Source organism: Arachis ipaensis, chromosome B06, assembly GCF_000816755.2.
Source record: "Arachis ipaensis cultivar K30076 chromosome B06, Araip1.1, whole genome shotgun sequence".
Classification (NCBI taxonomy): Eukaryota; Viridiplantae; Streptophyta; class Magnoliopsida; order Fabales; family Fabaceae; genus Arachis; species Arachis ipaensis.
The window spans coordinates 22,125,813-22,141,965 of NC_029790.2; the positions used below are offsets into that span (position 1 = coordinate 22,125,813).

Consider the following 16,153-nt stretch of genomic DNA (forward strand, 5'->3'; position numbering starts at 1 on the left):
AGTTAAGAACTGAAAAGGATCTTCAGATGGAAGTCCATGAAACTTGCAGTTCTGCTGCATCAGAGAAACTAATTGAGGTTTCAGCTCAAAGTTGTTTGCTCCAATGGCAGGAATGGAGATGCTTCTTCCATGTAAATTGGAATTAGGTGCAGTAAAGTCACCAAGCATCTTCCTTATATTATTATTATTATTTTCGGCTGCCATTTCCTCTTCCTGTTCGAAAATTTCTGAAAGGTTATCTTTGGATTGTTGTATTTTAGCTTCTCTTAGTTTCCTTTTCAGAGTCCTTTCAGGTTCTGGATCTGCTTCCACAAGAATGTTCTTATCCTTGCTCCTGCTCATATGACAAAGAAGAAGGCACAGAAAAATAATAATAATAATAACGGAGATCCTTTATACCACAGTATAGGGATCCCTTTGTAAGTGGAAGAAAAGGGGGAGATAAAGAATGTAATATAATGGAAGAAACACAACTGTGAGGAGGCTAGAGATGTGAGATGAGATGTTAGGATATGAATGAATAAATAGAATAAGATGGGAGAGAGAGAATTTTCGAAAATATTTTTGAAAAAGAGTCAGTGATTTTCGAAAATGGTTTTTGAAAAATGTTAGTAATTTTCGAAAATTTTTGAAATCAAAAATAAAAAATAAAATTAATATTAGTTAATTAAAAAGAAATTTTTGAAAAAGAGGGAAGATATTTTCGGATTTAATTTTTAAAATCTCAATTAATGACTTGATTCATAAGAAATCACAAGATATGATTCTAGAACTTAGAGTTTGAATCTTTCTTAACAAGCAAGTAACAAACTTCAAATTTTTGAATCAAAACATTAATTGATTATGTTATTCTCGAAAATTATGATATAAAATAAGAAAAAGGTTTTTGAAAATTATTTTTTTGGAATTTTCGAAAATAACCATGAATTTTGAAAAAGATTTTGAAAAAGATAAGATTTTCAAATTGAAAATTTGATTTGACTCATAAGAAACAACTTGATTTTAAAAATTTTTGAAAAAGTCAATCCAAATTTTCGAATTTGATGAGAGAAAAAAAAAGGAAAGATATTTTTTTATTTTTGAAATTTTTATGAAAAACATGAAAATTATGCAATGCATGAAATTTTTTTAGATCAAAACATGTGATGCATGCAAGAATGCTATGAATGTCAAGATGAACACCAAGAACACTATGAATGTCAAGATGAACATCAAGAACATAATTTTGAAAAATTTTAATGCAAAGAAAACATGCAAGACACCAAACTTAGAATTCTTTAATGCTTAGACACTAAGAATTCAAGAATGCATATGAAAAACAATAAAAGACACAAAACAAAAAATCATCAAGATCAAACAAGAAGACTTACCAAGAACAACTTGAAGATCATGAAGAACACTATTAATGCATGATATTTTCGAAAAAATGCAAGATGCATATGCTATTGACACCAAACTTATAACATGACTCAAGACTCAAACAAGAAACACAAAAATATTTTTTATTTTTATGATCTTCTAATTTTTTTTGTATTTTTATTTATTTTTTTTTTCGAAAATTATTGTGAAAAATAAAAATAAGGATTCCAAAATTTTTAATATGAAATCCAGGAATCTTGCCATGTTAGTCTTAAAGCTCCAATCAAAGGGTCAGGCATGGCTTAATAGCCAGCCAAGCTTTAATCAAAATATGAGTGTAATTCAGACATGACAAGCCTAACATGCCTTATCCAAAAGAATTGGACATGACTCCACTGAGGTGATTAGCCAATCCCAAAGCAGTTTGGGTATGGCTTTACAGCCAGATAGGCTTCAACATGCTTCATGAAACACTAGAATTCATTCTTAAAAATTCTTGAAGCCATAGAATAATTTATTTTTGAAAACATTATTTTTAGTAAATTTTTTTTTTCGAAAACAGGTGAGAAAATTTTGAAAGATTTTTGAAAAAATTTTTGAAAAGAAAACAAAAAGAAAATTACCTAATCTGAGCAACAAGATGAACCGTCAGTTGTCCAAACTCGAACAATCCCCGGCAACGGCGCCAAAAACTTGGTGCATTGCCGGGATTGGGATCTCAGACGATTCTTGGCGCCAAACAGGAACAATTAAGTCCCCGGCAACGGCGCCAAAAACTTGGTGCACGAAATTGTGATCTCCAGGCTCGAACAAATCCTGGTAATGGCTCCAAAGCTTGGTGCTCTGATCTTAATTCATAATTGTCACAACTTCGATACAACTAACCAGCAAGTGCACTGGGTCGTCCAAGTCCGCCATTTCGAGTTCTGTAGCTCCAGAAAATCCACTTTGAATGCAGGGAGGTCAAAATCCAACAGCATTAGCAGTCCTTTTTCAACCTCTGAATCTGATTTCTGCTCAAGTCCCTCGATTTCAGCCAGAAAATACCTGAAATCACAGAAAAACACACAAACTCATAGTAAAGTCCAGAAATGTGAATTTAACACAAAATCTATTAAAAACATCCCTAAAAGTAACTAGATTCTACTAAAAACATACTAAAAACAATGTCAAAAAGCGTATAAATTATCCGCTCATCAATTCTTTACTTCTATTTCCTCTGCTAACCTGAGGCCTGCTAGAAGTGCCTCATATTTGGCTTGGCTATTGGTGGCTTGGAAGAGGAATTTGATTAATTATTCGGCTTGTGAGCCAGTGTCATCTTTTAATAGGATCCTTGCTCCACATCCGCTTTCATTCAATGCTCCATCTACATACAGTTGCCATGTCTTGACTGTTTCTTCTGTGTTTGTAAATTCTGAGATGAAATTGGCCAATGCTTGGGCTTTAGGAGATCCTCGTGATTTGTAGGAGATATCGAATTTGGAGAGCTCTATTGCCCATTTTGTGAGTCGTCCTGCTAGGTATGGTTTTGATAATATTTGACGTAAGGGATGGCCAGTCCAAACTATTATCTGATGTGTCTGAAAATAATGTCGTAGACGCCGAGCTGTGATGACTAAGCCAAATGCTAATTTTTCTATCGTCGGGTCTCTTGTTTTGGCATTTTGTAGGACTTTGCTCACAAAATATACTCGGTGTTGTTCTTTCTTTGTTTTTATTAAAAGCACGGAGCTAACCGTGTTAGTTGAAATTGAAAGAAATACGAAAATGGGTTTACCTGGTTGTGGTTTCTTTAGTATAGGTGGTGAGCCTAGAAGATTTTTTAATTCAACAAAGGATTTCACATTCGTTTGTCCAGCTGAACTTCTCGCCTTCTTTAGGGTGTTGAAGAAATGATGTGACTTGGCAGTTGCTATAGGCAAGAATCAGGATAGGGCTGCTAGGCGACCTGTAAGCTGTTGCACCTCTTTGATTGACCATGGTGATTGCATGTTTATCACGGCCTGACACTTGTCGGGGTTGGCTTCTATCCCCCTATTTGTTAGTAGGAATCCGAGGAATTTACCTCCATGTACTCCAAATGCACATTTCTCTGGGTTTAGTCTCATATTGTTCCTTTGTAGTTGCTGAAAGATTTATTAAGATCAACTTCATGTTGTTGTTCCGAGCTTGATTTGACCACCTTGTCCTTGACATATATCTTAATGTTTCGGCCAATATGATCTTTGAAGACCTTGTCCATTAATCTTTGATAGGTTGCTCCTGCATTTTTCAGTCCAAAAGGCATGGCCTTATAACAAAAATTACCTTGGTCAGTCACAAACGTTGTTTTGTCTTCATCATCAAGGTGCATTTGTATTTGATTGTAGCCAGAGTAGACATCCATGAAACTTAGCAATTGATACCCTGAGGTGTCGTCCACCAGTCTGTCGATGTTCGACAGTGGATAAGAGTCCTTCAGGTAAGCTTTGTTTAGATCTGTAAAGTCCACGCTAATGCGCCATTTTCCCGAGCTCTTCTTAACCATTACCACATTTGCCAGCCATGATGAGAAACTAAGTTCTCGGATGAAACCTGCATCAAGTAATTTATGTGTTTCTACTATTGCTGCATTTTTTCTTTCTATACCCAGATTTCGTTTCTTTTGTCTTACAGGTCGGGCGTTAGGATTGACTGCTAACTTATGACATATAAAGTTTGGATCGATCCTTGGCATGTCAGCAGGTGTCCATGCTAATAGGTCGGAGTTGGACTTTAGTGTTTCAATCAGATTTTGTTTTGTTCCTACAGAGAAAACAGAACCGATGTTAGTAATCTGGTCTGCTTTTCTGAGTTGTACCTTTTCTAGGTCGTCCGTTGGGGCGGGACGACTGTTGCTATTCCTCGGATCTAGTTCGGCCAAGGTCGGAATGCTTTCTGAGTTATAGACAGAATGTACTCTTATGATAGTCTCTTTTGGAGTGACTTTCAAGCCTACATTGTAGCATTGCCTAGCCTCTTTTTGGTCGGCATGCACCATCACTACTATGTTATCCTGCACAGGGAACTTAACACAAAGGTGAATTATAGAGATAATGTCTCCAAAGGAGTTCAGGTAAGGACGCCCCAAAATAACATTATAAGGGCCTGCACAATCAACTACAAAAAATTGGATATCTAGGGTTTTTAAGTTTGGAGACTCTCCTACCGTTGTTCTCAGCCATACATAACCTGATACAGGAACTCTTTCTCTGGAGAACCCTACGAATTCTCCAGGTGATGGTTGTAGTGCTTTGTCCTTGAGTTGCATCTTCTTAAATGTGGAGTAAAACAGGATGTCGGTACTACTCCCAAGGTCGAGTAGAACCTTTCTGACTGTTAGTTCTCCCATGTGTATCGAGATTACCACCGGATCGTCCAAGTTCGGGTATTGCGACATGAAGTCAGACTCGCCAAAAGTGACCTGGGCAGCTGGTGCACGAAATTGTGATGTCCAGGCTCGAACAATCCCTGGTAATGGCTCCAAAGCTTGGTGCTTTGATCTTAATTCATAATTGTCACAACTTCGATACAACTAACCAGCAAGTGCACTGGGTCGTCCAAGTAATACCTTACGTGAGTAAGGGTCGAATCCCACGGAGATTGTTGGTATGAAGCAAGCTATAGTCACCTTGTAAATCTCAGTTAGGCAGATATAAATGGATAATGGTGTTTTCGAATTTAATATAATAAAATAGGGATAGAGATACTTATGTAAATCATTGGTAGGAATTTCAGACAAGCGAATGGAGATGCTTTTCGTTCCTCTGAACCTCTGCTTTCCTGCTATCTTCATCCAATCAGTCTTACTCCTTTCCATGGCTGGCTGTATGCAAGGGCATCACCGTTGTCAGTGGCTACATCCCCTCCTCTCAGTGAATAATATGCTCACGCACCCTGTCACGGCCCGGCTATTCATCTGTCGGTTCCCGATCATGCTGGAATAGGATTTACTATCCTTTTGCGTCTGTCACTAACGCCCTGCAATCGCGAGTTAGGAGCTCGTCACAGTCATTCAATCATTGAATCCTACTTGGAATACCACAGACAAGGTTTAGACCTTCCGGATTCTCTTGAATGCTGCCATCATTCTAGCTTACGCCACGAAGATTCTGGTTAGGAGATCTAAGAGATACTCATTCTAGCATAATTCATGTAGAACAGAAGTGTTTGTCAGACACGCGTTCATAAGGGAGAAGGATGATGAGCGTCACACATAATCATCACCTTCATCACATTCTTGGGTGCGAATGGATATCTTAGAAGCGAAATAAGAAGAATTGAATAGAAAACAGTAGTACTTGCATTAATCTTTGAGGAACAGCAGAGCTCCACACCTTAATCTATGGAGTGTAGAAACTCTACCGTTAAAAATACATAAGTGAAGGTCCAGGCATGGCCGAGATGGCCAGCCCCCTAAAACGTGATCAAAGGATCATAAGGTAATCCAAAGATGGTCAAAAAGATGGTCTAATACAATAGTAAGAGGTCCTATTTATAATAAACTAGTCACTAGGGTTTACATGAGTAAGTATTTGATGCATAAATCCACTTCCGGGGCCCACTTGGTGTGTGTTTGGGCTGAGCTTAAGTGTTGCACGTGCAGAGGCCATTTGTGGAGTTGAACGCCAATTTCTGTGCCAGTTTGGGCGTTCAACTCTGGTTTTGGATCCTTTTCTGGCGCTGGACGCCAGATTTGGGCAGAAGGCTGGCGTTGAACGCCAGTTTACGTCGTCAATTCTTGGCCAAAGTATGGACTATTCTATATTGCTGAAAAGCCCTGGATGTCTACTTTTCAACTCAATTGGAAGCGCGCCATTTCGAGTTCTGTAGCTCCAGAAAATCCACTTTGAGTGCAGGGAGGTCAGAATCCAACAGCATCAGCAGTCCTTTTTCAACCTCTGAATCTGATTTCTGCTCAAGTCCCTCAATTTCAGCCAGAAAATACCTGAAATCACAGAAAAACACACAAACTCATAGTAAAGTCCAGAAATGTGAATTTAACATAAAAACTAATGAAAACATCCCTAAAAGTAACTAGATCCTACTAAAAACATACTAAAAACAATGCCAAAAAGCATATAAATTATCCGCTCATCAGCAGCTAGGGCCGAGGTTTGGGTTATTTTCTGTGACCCTTCCATTGTCATCATGGCTCTGTAACTTCTTTTTGTAGCTGTATTGGTTGCTCCTCCTCCTGCGAAGCCACCTGAAATGTAGTTTATTACTCCTTTGGATGCAGGAGTTTCGACTGGTCCATACCAAGTTCCTTTTTCTTTGTGGTCGGAGCTATAGCTCGGTTTGTCAGTGTCCTTTGTTTCTTTCTGGCTTCTGAAAGTGACATATTTATCCAGTAGGCCTTGTCTTGCTACCCTTTACAACAGGTCTTTAGCCACTACGCATTCATCAATGGTATGGCCATACTTCTGGTGAAATGCACAATGCTTGCTTCTGTCTACATACTTTTGATCGTGATATGTCCCTACCTTGCTCGGCGGTTTTATTAATTTGTTGTGTAGTATCTCCTTGATGATGTTTTCTCTTTTGGTATTGAACTTGGTGTATGAGTCTAACTTTAGTGTTAATTTGAAAGGTTTTTTGGGCTCCTTGCTTTGAGATTTGGGAGGTTTTTCCTCTTCTTTCCAAGACAATGGTCTTTCATTTCTCCGAGCTTCATGTAATTCTTCAATTTTAATTTGTCTGGTTGCTTTGTCTCTAAAATCCTCCAATATCTTCGGCTTTGCGACTGCTATTGCTTTCAAGAATTTCCCAGGTCAGAGGCCACTCTTTATCGTGTGCAGTTGTACTTTTGGATTGAGGTCTGGGATTTCCATGGCTGCTATTGTGAAGCGTGTCATGTAGTCCTTCAAACTCTCATGTTATCCTTGTTTGATTGTACTGAGATAGTCTAAATCTCGCATATAAATTTTGGACGCTGCGAAGTGGTTTATGAATAATTTGGCAAATTCGTCGAAGCTTGATATCAAACCTACAGGTAAGTTAGAAAACCATAATAAAGCAGCTCCATCTAGAAAAATTGGAAAGGATCAGCATAAGATGGGATCGGAGTCATTGTTAAGAAACATCATAGATTCGAATTTTGTTACATGAACTTTAGGATTTCTGATCTCCTTGTACAGCGTCAAAGTCATTGGAATTGAAAATTTTTAGGCATTTTAAAATTCATTATTTCTTCAGAAAAAGGGCCAATCTGTCGTCTTTCTGTTTTGAGGGGTTGCTTCTCCTGTCTTCGCATTTGATTTTGACTGGCATTCCTCGTGGAGATCGGCATTGGTCTTCTTATCATTCTTTGCTTCGCCATTGTTCTGCATTGTTGCTAACAGTTTGACCATTCGTTGGTTTTCTGCCTGTAGAGCAGCGTTAGAAGCTAAGAGCTCAGTGTTGGTGGGGTTGGCCTGAGGAGTCACCGAATGATCCGTCATGCTTCGACTTCTGAAAAGAAAAGAAGATACAAGTCGAATATAATAGTGTTAGATTGAAACTAAAAGCGAGGCGGGGCCCCACGGTAGGCGCCAAATATTTTGGAAAGGATACTCCTTCTGAGTTATACGTTAGTCTTGTGATGGTCCAAAACGTCTGATAGTTTAATCTAGACTCGGAATATCCTCGTGAACTCAAACCCAAGCCTTGTACCTATAAAAAGGACTCCGACGCTCAAGTCAGTAAAGAATCACTTGAGAAAAAATGGGTATATAATCAGTGAGGTTGTGTTGTTGAATGATCTGGTGCCCGTCGTCCGCCTTGTTCCTGATTTATAGAGTAGTTGGTACTGAATGAGTCATCGCTCGAGCCGAGATCTTCGTGACCGACTTTGAAGTGAGATCATGGGGGAGTGGTTTGTTAGGAAAGAGTCATTTTAATTTTTGAATATAGTTTAATGTGCCGAGGTATAACTCGATTCATCCGATGTTTTAGCGATACAGTACAAAAATCAATAAAATAATTTAAAAAAATTAATTAATATTAATTAAAAAATTAATATTAATTTTTGAAACATGAACAAAATGTAGCTTTCTGGATCAATTTACACAATGCTTTGGTGATGCATGTAATACTAATAATTATCCTCAAAAAGATAAAACTCTTATTTTCTTATAATACTCTTCACACATTTGTCCTCTTTGATTTGCTAGTTTATAATGTGCTCATTCGGCCATTGGCCATAAAGCCATCTGTTGAGTTTGGAAAACTTGAATTATTATGATGATCAAATATTATTAAAATATTAATTAAAAAATCATTAATTTGTTAATTGCTTCCAATTGGTTGTACGATAGATTTGGTTTAGTGTGTAGGTGAAAAATAAAATTGTTTCTTGGCTCAAGTGATAAAAACCCAGCTTTGTTACTAAACATATTTCAGCCCAATAATAATTGTCCACTTCTAGTGGCTGAATATTAAAAGAAGAAAGATCCAAAGAGGCCCATATCACAAGCCCATGATGAAATGAAACAATTGACCCAAGGTTGAGAGAAGAACCCGTTCAGCGGTCACAAACCAAAGGGAACTCAAATTGTCAAAGTTATCATTGTTGGTTACTTGAAGTAAAAATCTAATTGAGTTTAATTTCATTAAAGGCATGCTTTGGTTACCAACTCCACTTGTTACTGGAACTTAAAATTCAACTTGGTTAATTGCAAGCATTGGTAACCAAACTCAAAATTCAATTGATTTAATTACTTGCCTTGATAACTGAAAAAGAAAATTAAATTGAGTTAATTGCATTGATGGTTCCACACGTTACTCCACTCCTTGAGTAATGTGAATGGAATTTCAATTCATTTAATTGTTCTTTGAAAAACTTTGTGTTTTCTCTCTCCTTTCTCTCTTTGCATTCTGTCACATCCATCAGAGGAAGAAGAAAAAAGTACAAGTTATCAGAGAAAAGCAACAGTAAGGCTAACGGAAGAAGAAAAGGCTAGGATGATGGCCTTTGAGAAAAGAAGATCCAAAGCATGGCATGGTTGAGATCTTTTTCACTAAAGGTAAGATGTGGAGAAGAAGCTTCAAGATCTCCATGCCTAAAGTAGAAGCAATCCATTTTGGTTAGAGAAGAAGATCTCTGAGGTGAAGCTCGTTTTCACTTTTGTTCATCCATCACAGAAGGTAGCTACTGTAGCTACATGGAGGAAGAAGCAAAAATTGAATAGATGGAGCTGTCAAGGATCAATAGTTCATCAAGGGTCAGAATTCTTTCTTGGGGACAAAGTCAAGATGGAGGGCTCAGATTGATGAAGCTTGATGAGAAGGGATGAGAGAGAGGTATATGCATGTTAATTTACTTTCGGTTTTCCCTATCTCTTCTCTCTGTTCGAAACGGCCTTATGTGATGGAGAAGATGTTGGTGGCTTGGTTAAACCGGTTTCAACCTTGGAAGCTTCCCCTTCTATAATAAGGGAGAACAGCCAAGGGTTTAGACAAGGAGTGAGAGCATATGTTTGGGTTCCCATAGCTCTTTGAGATGTTTATTCTCCTCCTTCATGGCTTACATTGAATATTTCTTTTTGTCAGTGAGTCTGTATGTGTTTCATTAGTAAAAGGCAAAATGTGAGATTTTGTAAAAAAAAAAAGCCAACGAGTGAAAAAAGGTAGAGAGTTAAAGAAAAAGCCATTATTATCTCAGAAATTCTTTATATGTATTTCTATTTTGTTGTCATGATCCTGAGGGAATTCTCTTGCAAATTAGGTTAGCACTTTGCAGTTAAAAACTGGATTGAGGTCTAGTCAAGTTCATGTTGGGGTAGAATCTGGACTTGTTCCCTTGCAAGTTGGGTTAGCACTTTGCGGTTGAAAGCTTGGCAGTTGTCCAAGTCAAGTTCAGTTTTAGGGATAGATTCTGGACTTGTCTCAGATAGGAATGGGTAGTTCCTAGGGAAGAATTGGTGTGTGTAATCTGTTGATTATAGTGAAATTCTGTCACTACTGTGATGGAGACTGGATGTAGGCTGTATTGCACTTAGCAGCTGAACCAGGATACTTCTGGGTGTGATTCTCTCTTTCTCATCTACTCCATTTCTGATTCTGTTGCGTAGGAGACAAAATTAAAAAATATCTCCTAACCGGTTACGAGACAAAAAGAAAATGTCTCTTGACTTTTTATGAGACAAAAAGCAGAAATATCTCCTGAAGCTATCTTAAAAGGTAGAAAGTAATATTCAGTAAAAAGAGGGGCTAAAATTCAAACCCCCCCTTCATTTAGTCACTGATTACCATCAATTGGTATTAGAGCTTGGTCTCAAAGAGATCAAGCTTCACAGCTTGGAGGAAAAGATCCTAATAGCAAACTACATGGGTTCAAACACAATGGCTTATATTCTGACAGAAGGACAGTCCAACAACAGATCTCCATTCTTGAAAAAAAACTTTAACTATTGAAAAGAAAGAATGAAGATCTTTTCTCAGTCAGTGGATTACAACATGTGGAAGATAATCATAAATGGTCTTCAAGTCCTACAAAGGATGGCGCTGGTAGTGTTGTCTCTCCCAAAGTCGAAGCAGAATGGAATGAAGATGACAAAAGGAAAGAAAAACTAAATGGCAATGCTGTCAACATGCTGAACTGTGTAATCAGCTTCAAGGAATACCAGAAGGATTCAAGATGCAAAACAGCAAAGAAAATCTGGGATAAAGTTTCAAGTCACAAATAAAGGCACCACACAAGTAAAAGAAACCAACATTAACATGTTGAGCAAATAGTATGAGATGTTCTCTATGAAGAAAGGAGAATCAATTGATGACATTCTTTATCATCAGTAATAGCTTGGAAGCTATGGGGATTACTCATTCCGAACAGATGCTAGTGAGGAAAATCTTGAGAAGCTTGACAAGAGAGTGGAAAGTGATATAACCTGTAATGAGTTAAGATAAAAGTTACTAGAATATGAAAAAAAATAATGATGACACAAAAAAAAGGGAGAGTGGCTCTTAAATCTTGCACAGAATCATTAGATGATGAATCCAGTGACTGTTTATAAGATTACAAGTTTGCATGTTTTGCTAGGAAACTTAGAAGGATGATGAAACTCAAAGGAAGAAGCAGAGGTGGCAACTCAAAGAAACCAAAAAAGGAAAGGACTAATGGCTTCTTGGGAGGATCTCAAGATTGACTCAGATAAGGAAGAAGACTCCGAAGATAGAGCACAAATCTGTTTCATGACTAAAGAAGATCAACAAGAAGAGGTAAATTTCTATGACTTATCTCTTGATGATTTGCATGTGACTATTAATGATCTCTCTCACCTTTCTGAAATATTGCTGAATAAATACAACAAATATAAATCTGAAAATGAACTTTTGAATGCTGAAAATGAGTTTTTGAAAGAAAAGGGTGAAGGAGACCAAATGTGCTTTTAATTTCAATAAAGAAAATAGATTTTTTAAAATCTGAAATTAAAATGTTCAATGGAAAGCACATTATTGATCTCTCTCAAAAATCTATTGCTAAAAATAAAAGATTAAATGAAATGATCAAAAGTTTGAATCATGATTTAGCAAAATTTGCACATAACTCAAGCAACTTAGACAAATTACTTGCTAATCAAAGAACTTTGTTTGAAAAATTAGGTTTAGGGTATGTAATGAAAAATGATGTATTTTTTTAAATAAAAAATCACTTGCAAATTCACAACATCATCTTCAAAAATAAAATCATCATTTGATAAATCTGTCCTTGAATACTCATCTAACATTGATGCTGATTTTGAAAAGCCATATATTTTTATAAAAATGCATCTTATTCAAAACCTGAACCTGCTTCAAATAAACTCTGGTATGGGTTACATCTCTAACAATGAAGACGTTTTTAGAAAATTTCTCTTTCACAAAAGAGCCTCACGTTCTAGATACCCATTTGTGTCAAGAAATTCTGGTTTAAGGTTTCTGACAAAAGGAGGTACTAATGTTAGAGATGGATCTTTCAAAAGAAATGCACCCTTTCAAATACCAGAAAATTCAAATCTTTTGATCAGCATCATATCTTAAAGTGTTTTCAGCAACATGCTCATACAAATCACTGTTTTAATTGCAATAAATCTGGTCACTCTTCTTCTTAATGCTTTATTGATAAAAGAAGAGTAGAAAAAAAAACATACAAAGTTGTTTGTGATTTTAATGCTCTTGGAAAACTAAGAAGGACTAACTTCAAAGGATCCAAATTAGTTTGGATACCTAAAAGATTTGTGCAGTTTTACTTAGCATCCAAGAAGAAGAAAGACATGTGATACTTGAATAGGGGATGCTCTAGGCACATGACCAAGAAGTCCACTTTCTTCATCAAGCTTGATAAATTCGATGGAAGTTTTGTGACTTTCGACGACAATGGTAAATGAAAAATTGTGGCCATATGTAAGGTCCGTGAGAATTTCTCAACTTTCATTGATGTTGTATTTTGAGTTGATGGGTTGAAACACAATCTGCTAGGCATTAGCCAATTGTGTGATTTATATTGTTTGGCTATTCTCAAAAAATTGGAATGCTTGGTTGTGTGTGAAAAATCTGGTGAAATTTTATTTGAAGTTAAAATATGCAAGAATGTGTATGGACTAACCTTAGAGGAACTAAAAAGAACAAAATGTAGCTTGTTTTACTTCTTTGGAATAAAAAAAAGGTAATGGTACAAGAAATTGGGACATGCAAACATGTTTTAAATTTCTAAGCTTGTGAAAAAGAATGTGGTTAGAGGTCTTCCTAAAATAAAATTTGACAAAGACATCACTTGTGATGATTGTCAATTGGGTAAACAAGCAAAAAAAAATTCTTTCAAACCCAAGGATGACATCTCAACCAAAAGAACAGTGAAAATTCTACATATTGATCTTTTTGGTCCTATAAGGATTCAAAGTCTTGGTGGTAAGCACTATAGCTTAGTGGTGTTTGATGACTATACTAAGTTTGGATGGATTCTTTTCTTAGCTCATAAGAATGATGTCTTTCTTGATTTTTTAACTCTATACAAAAAGATTCAAAATGAATTTTTTGAAAATTATTTTTCTTAAGAAGTGATCATGGAAATGAGTTTGGAAAACAACACTTTGATGAATTTGGTATTTCATATAATTTTTTATGTTCTAGAATACCTCAATAAAATAGAGTTGTTGAAAGGAGAAATAGAGGCCTTCAAGAAATAACTAGGGCTATGTTTTAGTAAAAATGAAATTCCAAAATTTTTTTTGGACTGAAGCTATATTTTGAACCAAATCATCATTAGAAAAGTTTTAAAGAAAACACCATATGAGCTTTGAAAAGGAATACCACCCAATCTTAAGTACTTTCATACTTTTGGATGCAAATATTTTGTGTTAAACACTAAAGATAATCTTAGAAAATTTGATCCAAAATCTTATAAAGGTATCTTTGTTGAATAGTCAACCACTAGTAAAGCTTATAGAGTTTACATCAAGGAACATAGAATAAATTGAGGAGTCCATACATATTATTTTTTGTGAGTCTAACTCCATTTCAAGTGTTGCCTAGAAAATTGATGCAGAAAGTAAAACAGAAGCAAATCCTCAAGTAAACCAAGCGAATCCCAAATATGTTCCAGCTGTGGATATCGTCAGTCCAAAAATGGCTCCTGTGAATAAAGGAGACATTTTCATTTTGTCTCCTGACCAAGCCAGAAAATCCAGAACAATGGACTCATCAGAACCTTGCCAAGGTCAAGCTGAAGCCTCAACTCAAAAGTAACGTGAATGGAAGTTCTTAAAGAATTACCCTCATGAATTCCTCATTAGAGACTCTTCACAAGGCATGACAACTAGATCCTCAAGCAAGAAGCAAGTGGAGGCAAATAATGTTGCTTTCTTGTCCCAATTAGAACCTCTCAATTTGAAGCAAGCTCTTGAAGATCCCTCATGGGTGAAAGCAATGGAGAAAGAGCTGGTCCAATTTGAAAAAAAAAATAAGATAGATATTGTGATGCAGATTTTGCTGAGATCGTGTGAATAGAAGCAGCATTTCAGAGATTTGTTGTTATCTTGGACAATCCATGTGTGGTCAAGCAAGAAGCAAGCTACCTCTGTCAACAGCTGAGGCAGAATATATCTTAACTTCCTCTTGTTCTCAATTGACTTGGTTCAAAGCACAACTTACACATTACAAATTGCAAGTCAATAGTATTCCTATGTTTTGTGACAACTTGAGTGCAATAAATCTTTTTTCAAAATCCTATTTTACACTCAAGAACTAAGCACACTGAAGTAAGATTTCATTCCATAAAAGAACATGTGCAAAAGGGAACAAATGACATTTAATTTGTGAAATTGAGAACTACTATAGGGACTTTTGATTGTTAAGTTTTTTTTTTTTGAATTAAATATGCTCAAAGATTTTTCTGGTTGTTTTTGTCTCACAGGTTACAAGGAGACAAAACTGGGCAGATGATGACTCCCTCTAGGTTCCATGATGTTCAGACTATGTGTTGATAATTTTAAATGAATTTGGATCTGAACTAAATCCTTGGTGGTCAAATGTGTTTCTTTAAAACCACCACTAAACCAAGAGAAAGTTGTTTTGTTTTATGAAGTGGATCTCATTGCTTATTTTGATCACATACACACAAAAAAAAAGAGTATTTGCATTCATCTTTTTTCAAGTCAAATAAGTTTCAAATTCTTTTCAATTTTTATTTGATTTGTTAGTTTAAAACTGCCCGTATTATTTTTAAAATTCAAAATTATTTTAATCCCATTTTATTAAATTGGTTTGTGGAACATTTAAAGCAGTTATTATGATGACTTCTCATCTTCTCCACTACTCCCATTTTTCCTTACATATAGAATGTTTTTAACTTGCATTTTTTGAGTATTTTGGTGTCAATCTGAGTTATGAAACCCAAGACAGAATTTTATATCTTAAGGGTAGTGGTGCTGTAAAGAAATCTAAGAAAAAGGGCACAAAGGCAGCCAAGGACACGATTTTGAAAGAAGAGGAAAATCCTCCTACAACCAAGGATGAGGGATCTGATGTCTAGCCCAATTTAATGCAGCTGATTTCTTATAATCTATTTTTTTATGATACATTTTACAGCTTCTGTTGACACTTACACTCATACCTGTTTTGCACTTGTGGATTACATATTGAACTGTTTTTGTGTGCAGGTTTATTATTCTTGATAACAATAGGGGGAGTAAGTATTGTGTGAAAATAAATTTAAACAGCTATAGTGAAACAGTTGAACTTATGATGCTTGAGACTGGCTGCAATTTTCTTGGTTTTACACTATTATTTCACGCAGCTATGAGTATGCATATTGGTTTGATTGTGAATATTGCTTATACTTATTATAGTTTTTGTTTTGTTTTGGTATCTGAGTCTTCTTTTTTAAGACTGCTCCATGATGTTGCTGCTGAAAAACTATTTCTGAAACATTGGTTTATTATTATTTTTGCTCTATTTTTGGATTTTAGTTGTTGAACTTTGATTTGGTGATTGTAGCTTGGCTTTTACACTTTTATCTGCTCTAATTTTTTTTTGCATATATGGTGAACTGTTTTTCCATGTAGGTGTCCCTCCTTAATGAGAAAAGGTGGAGAAAGAAAAATGAATTGAAAGGCTGTTGTTTGTTTTTATCTTGATCTATGATAATGATGCTTGAACCTGCTGTTTATAATTTTAATTTACTGCTATTTATTATTTAAATTTGTGTTTAAAAATCTGTAGTTTGATTTGGTTGTGAATATTGTTTATAGCTTAGCATCTGAGCTTGTGAATAAATAGTATTTAATTAACTTTTGGTTTAGCTCTGATTCATGCT

At 35.9% G+C, this 16,153-nt stretch overlaps 1 protein-coding gene across 1 annotated transcript; it reads right to left on the bottom strand.

Moving 5' to 3' along the window:
• Positions 3,467-4,780, bottom strand: LOC107646666. The gene has a single exon (XM_016350834.1). It carries the CDS (start codon positions 4,778-4,780, stop codon positions 3,467-3,469), a length of 1,314 nt encoding a protein of 437 aa, XP_016206320.1.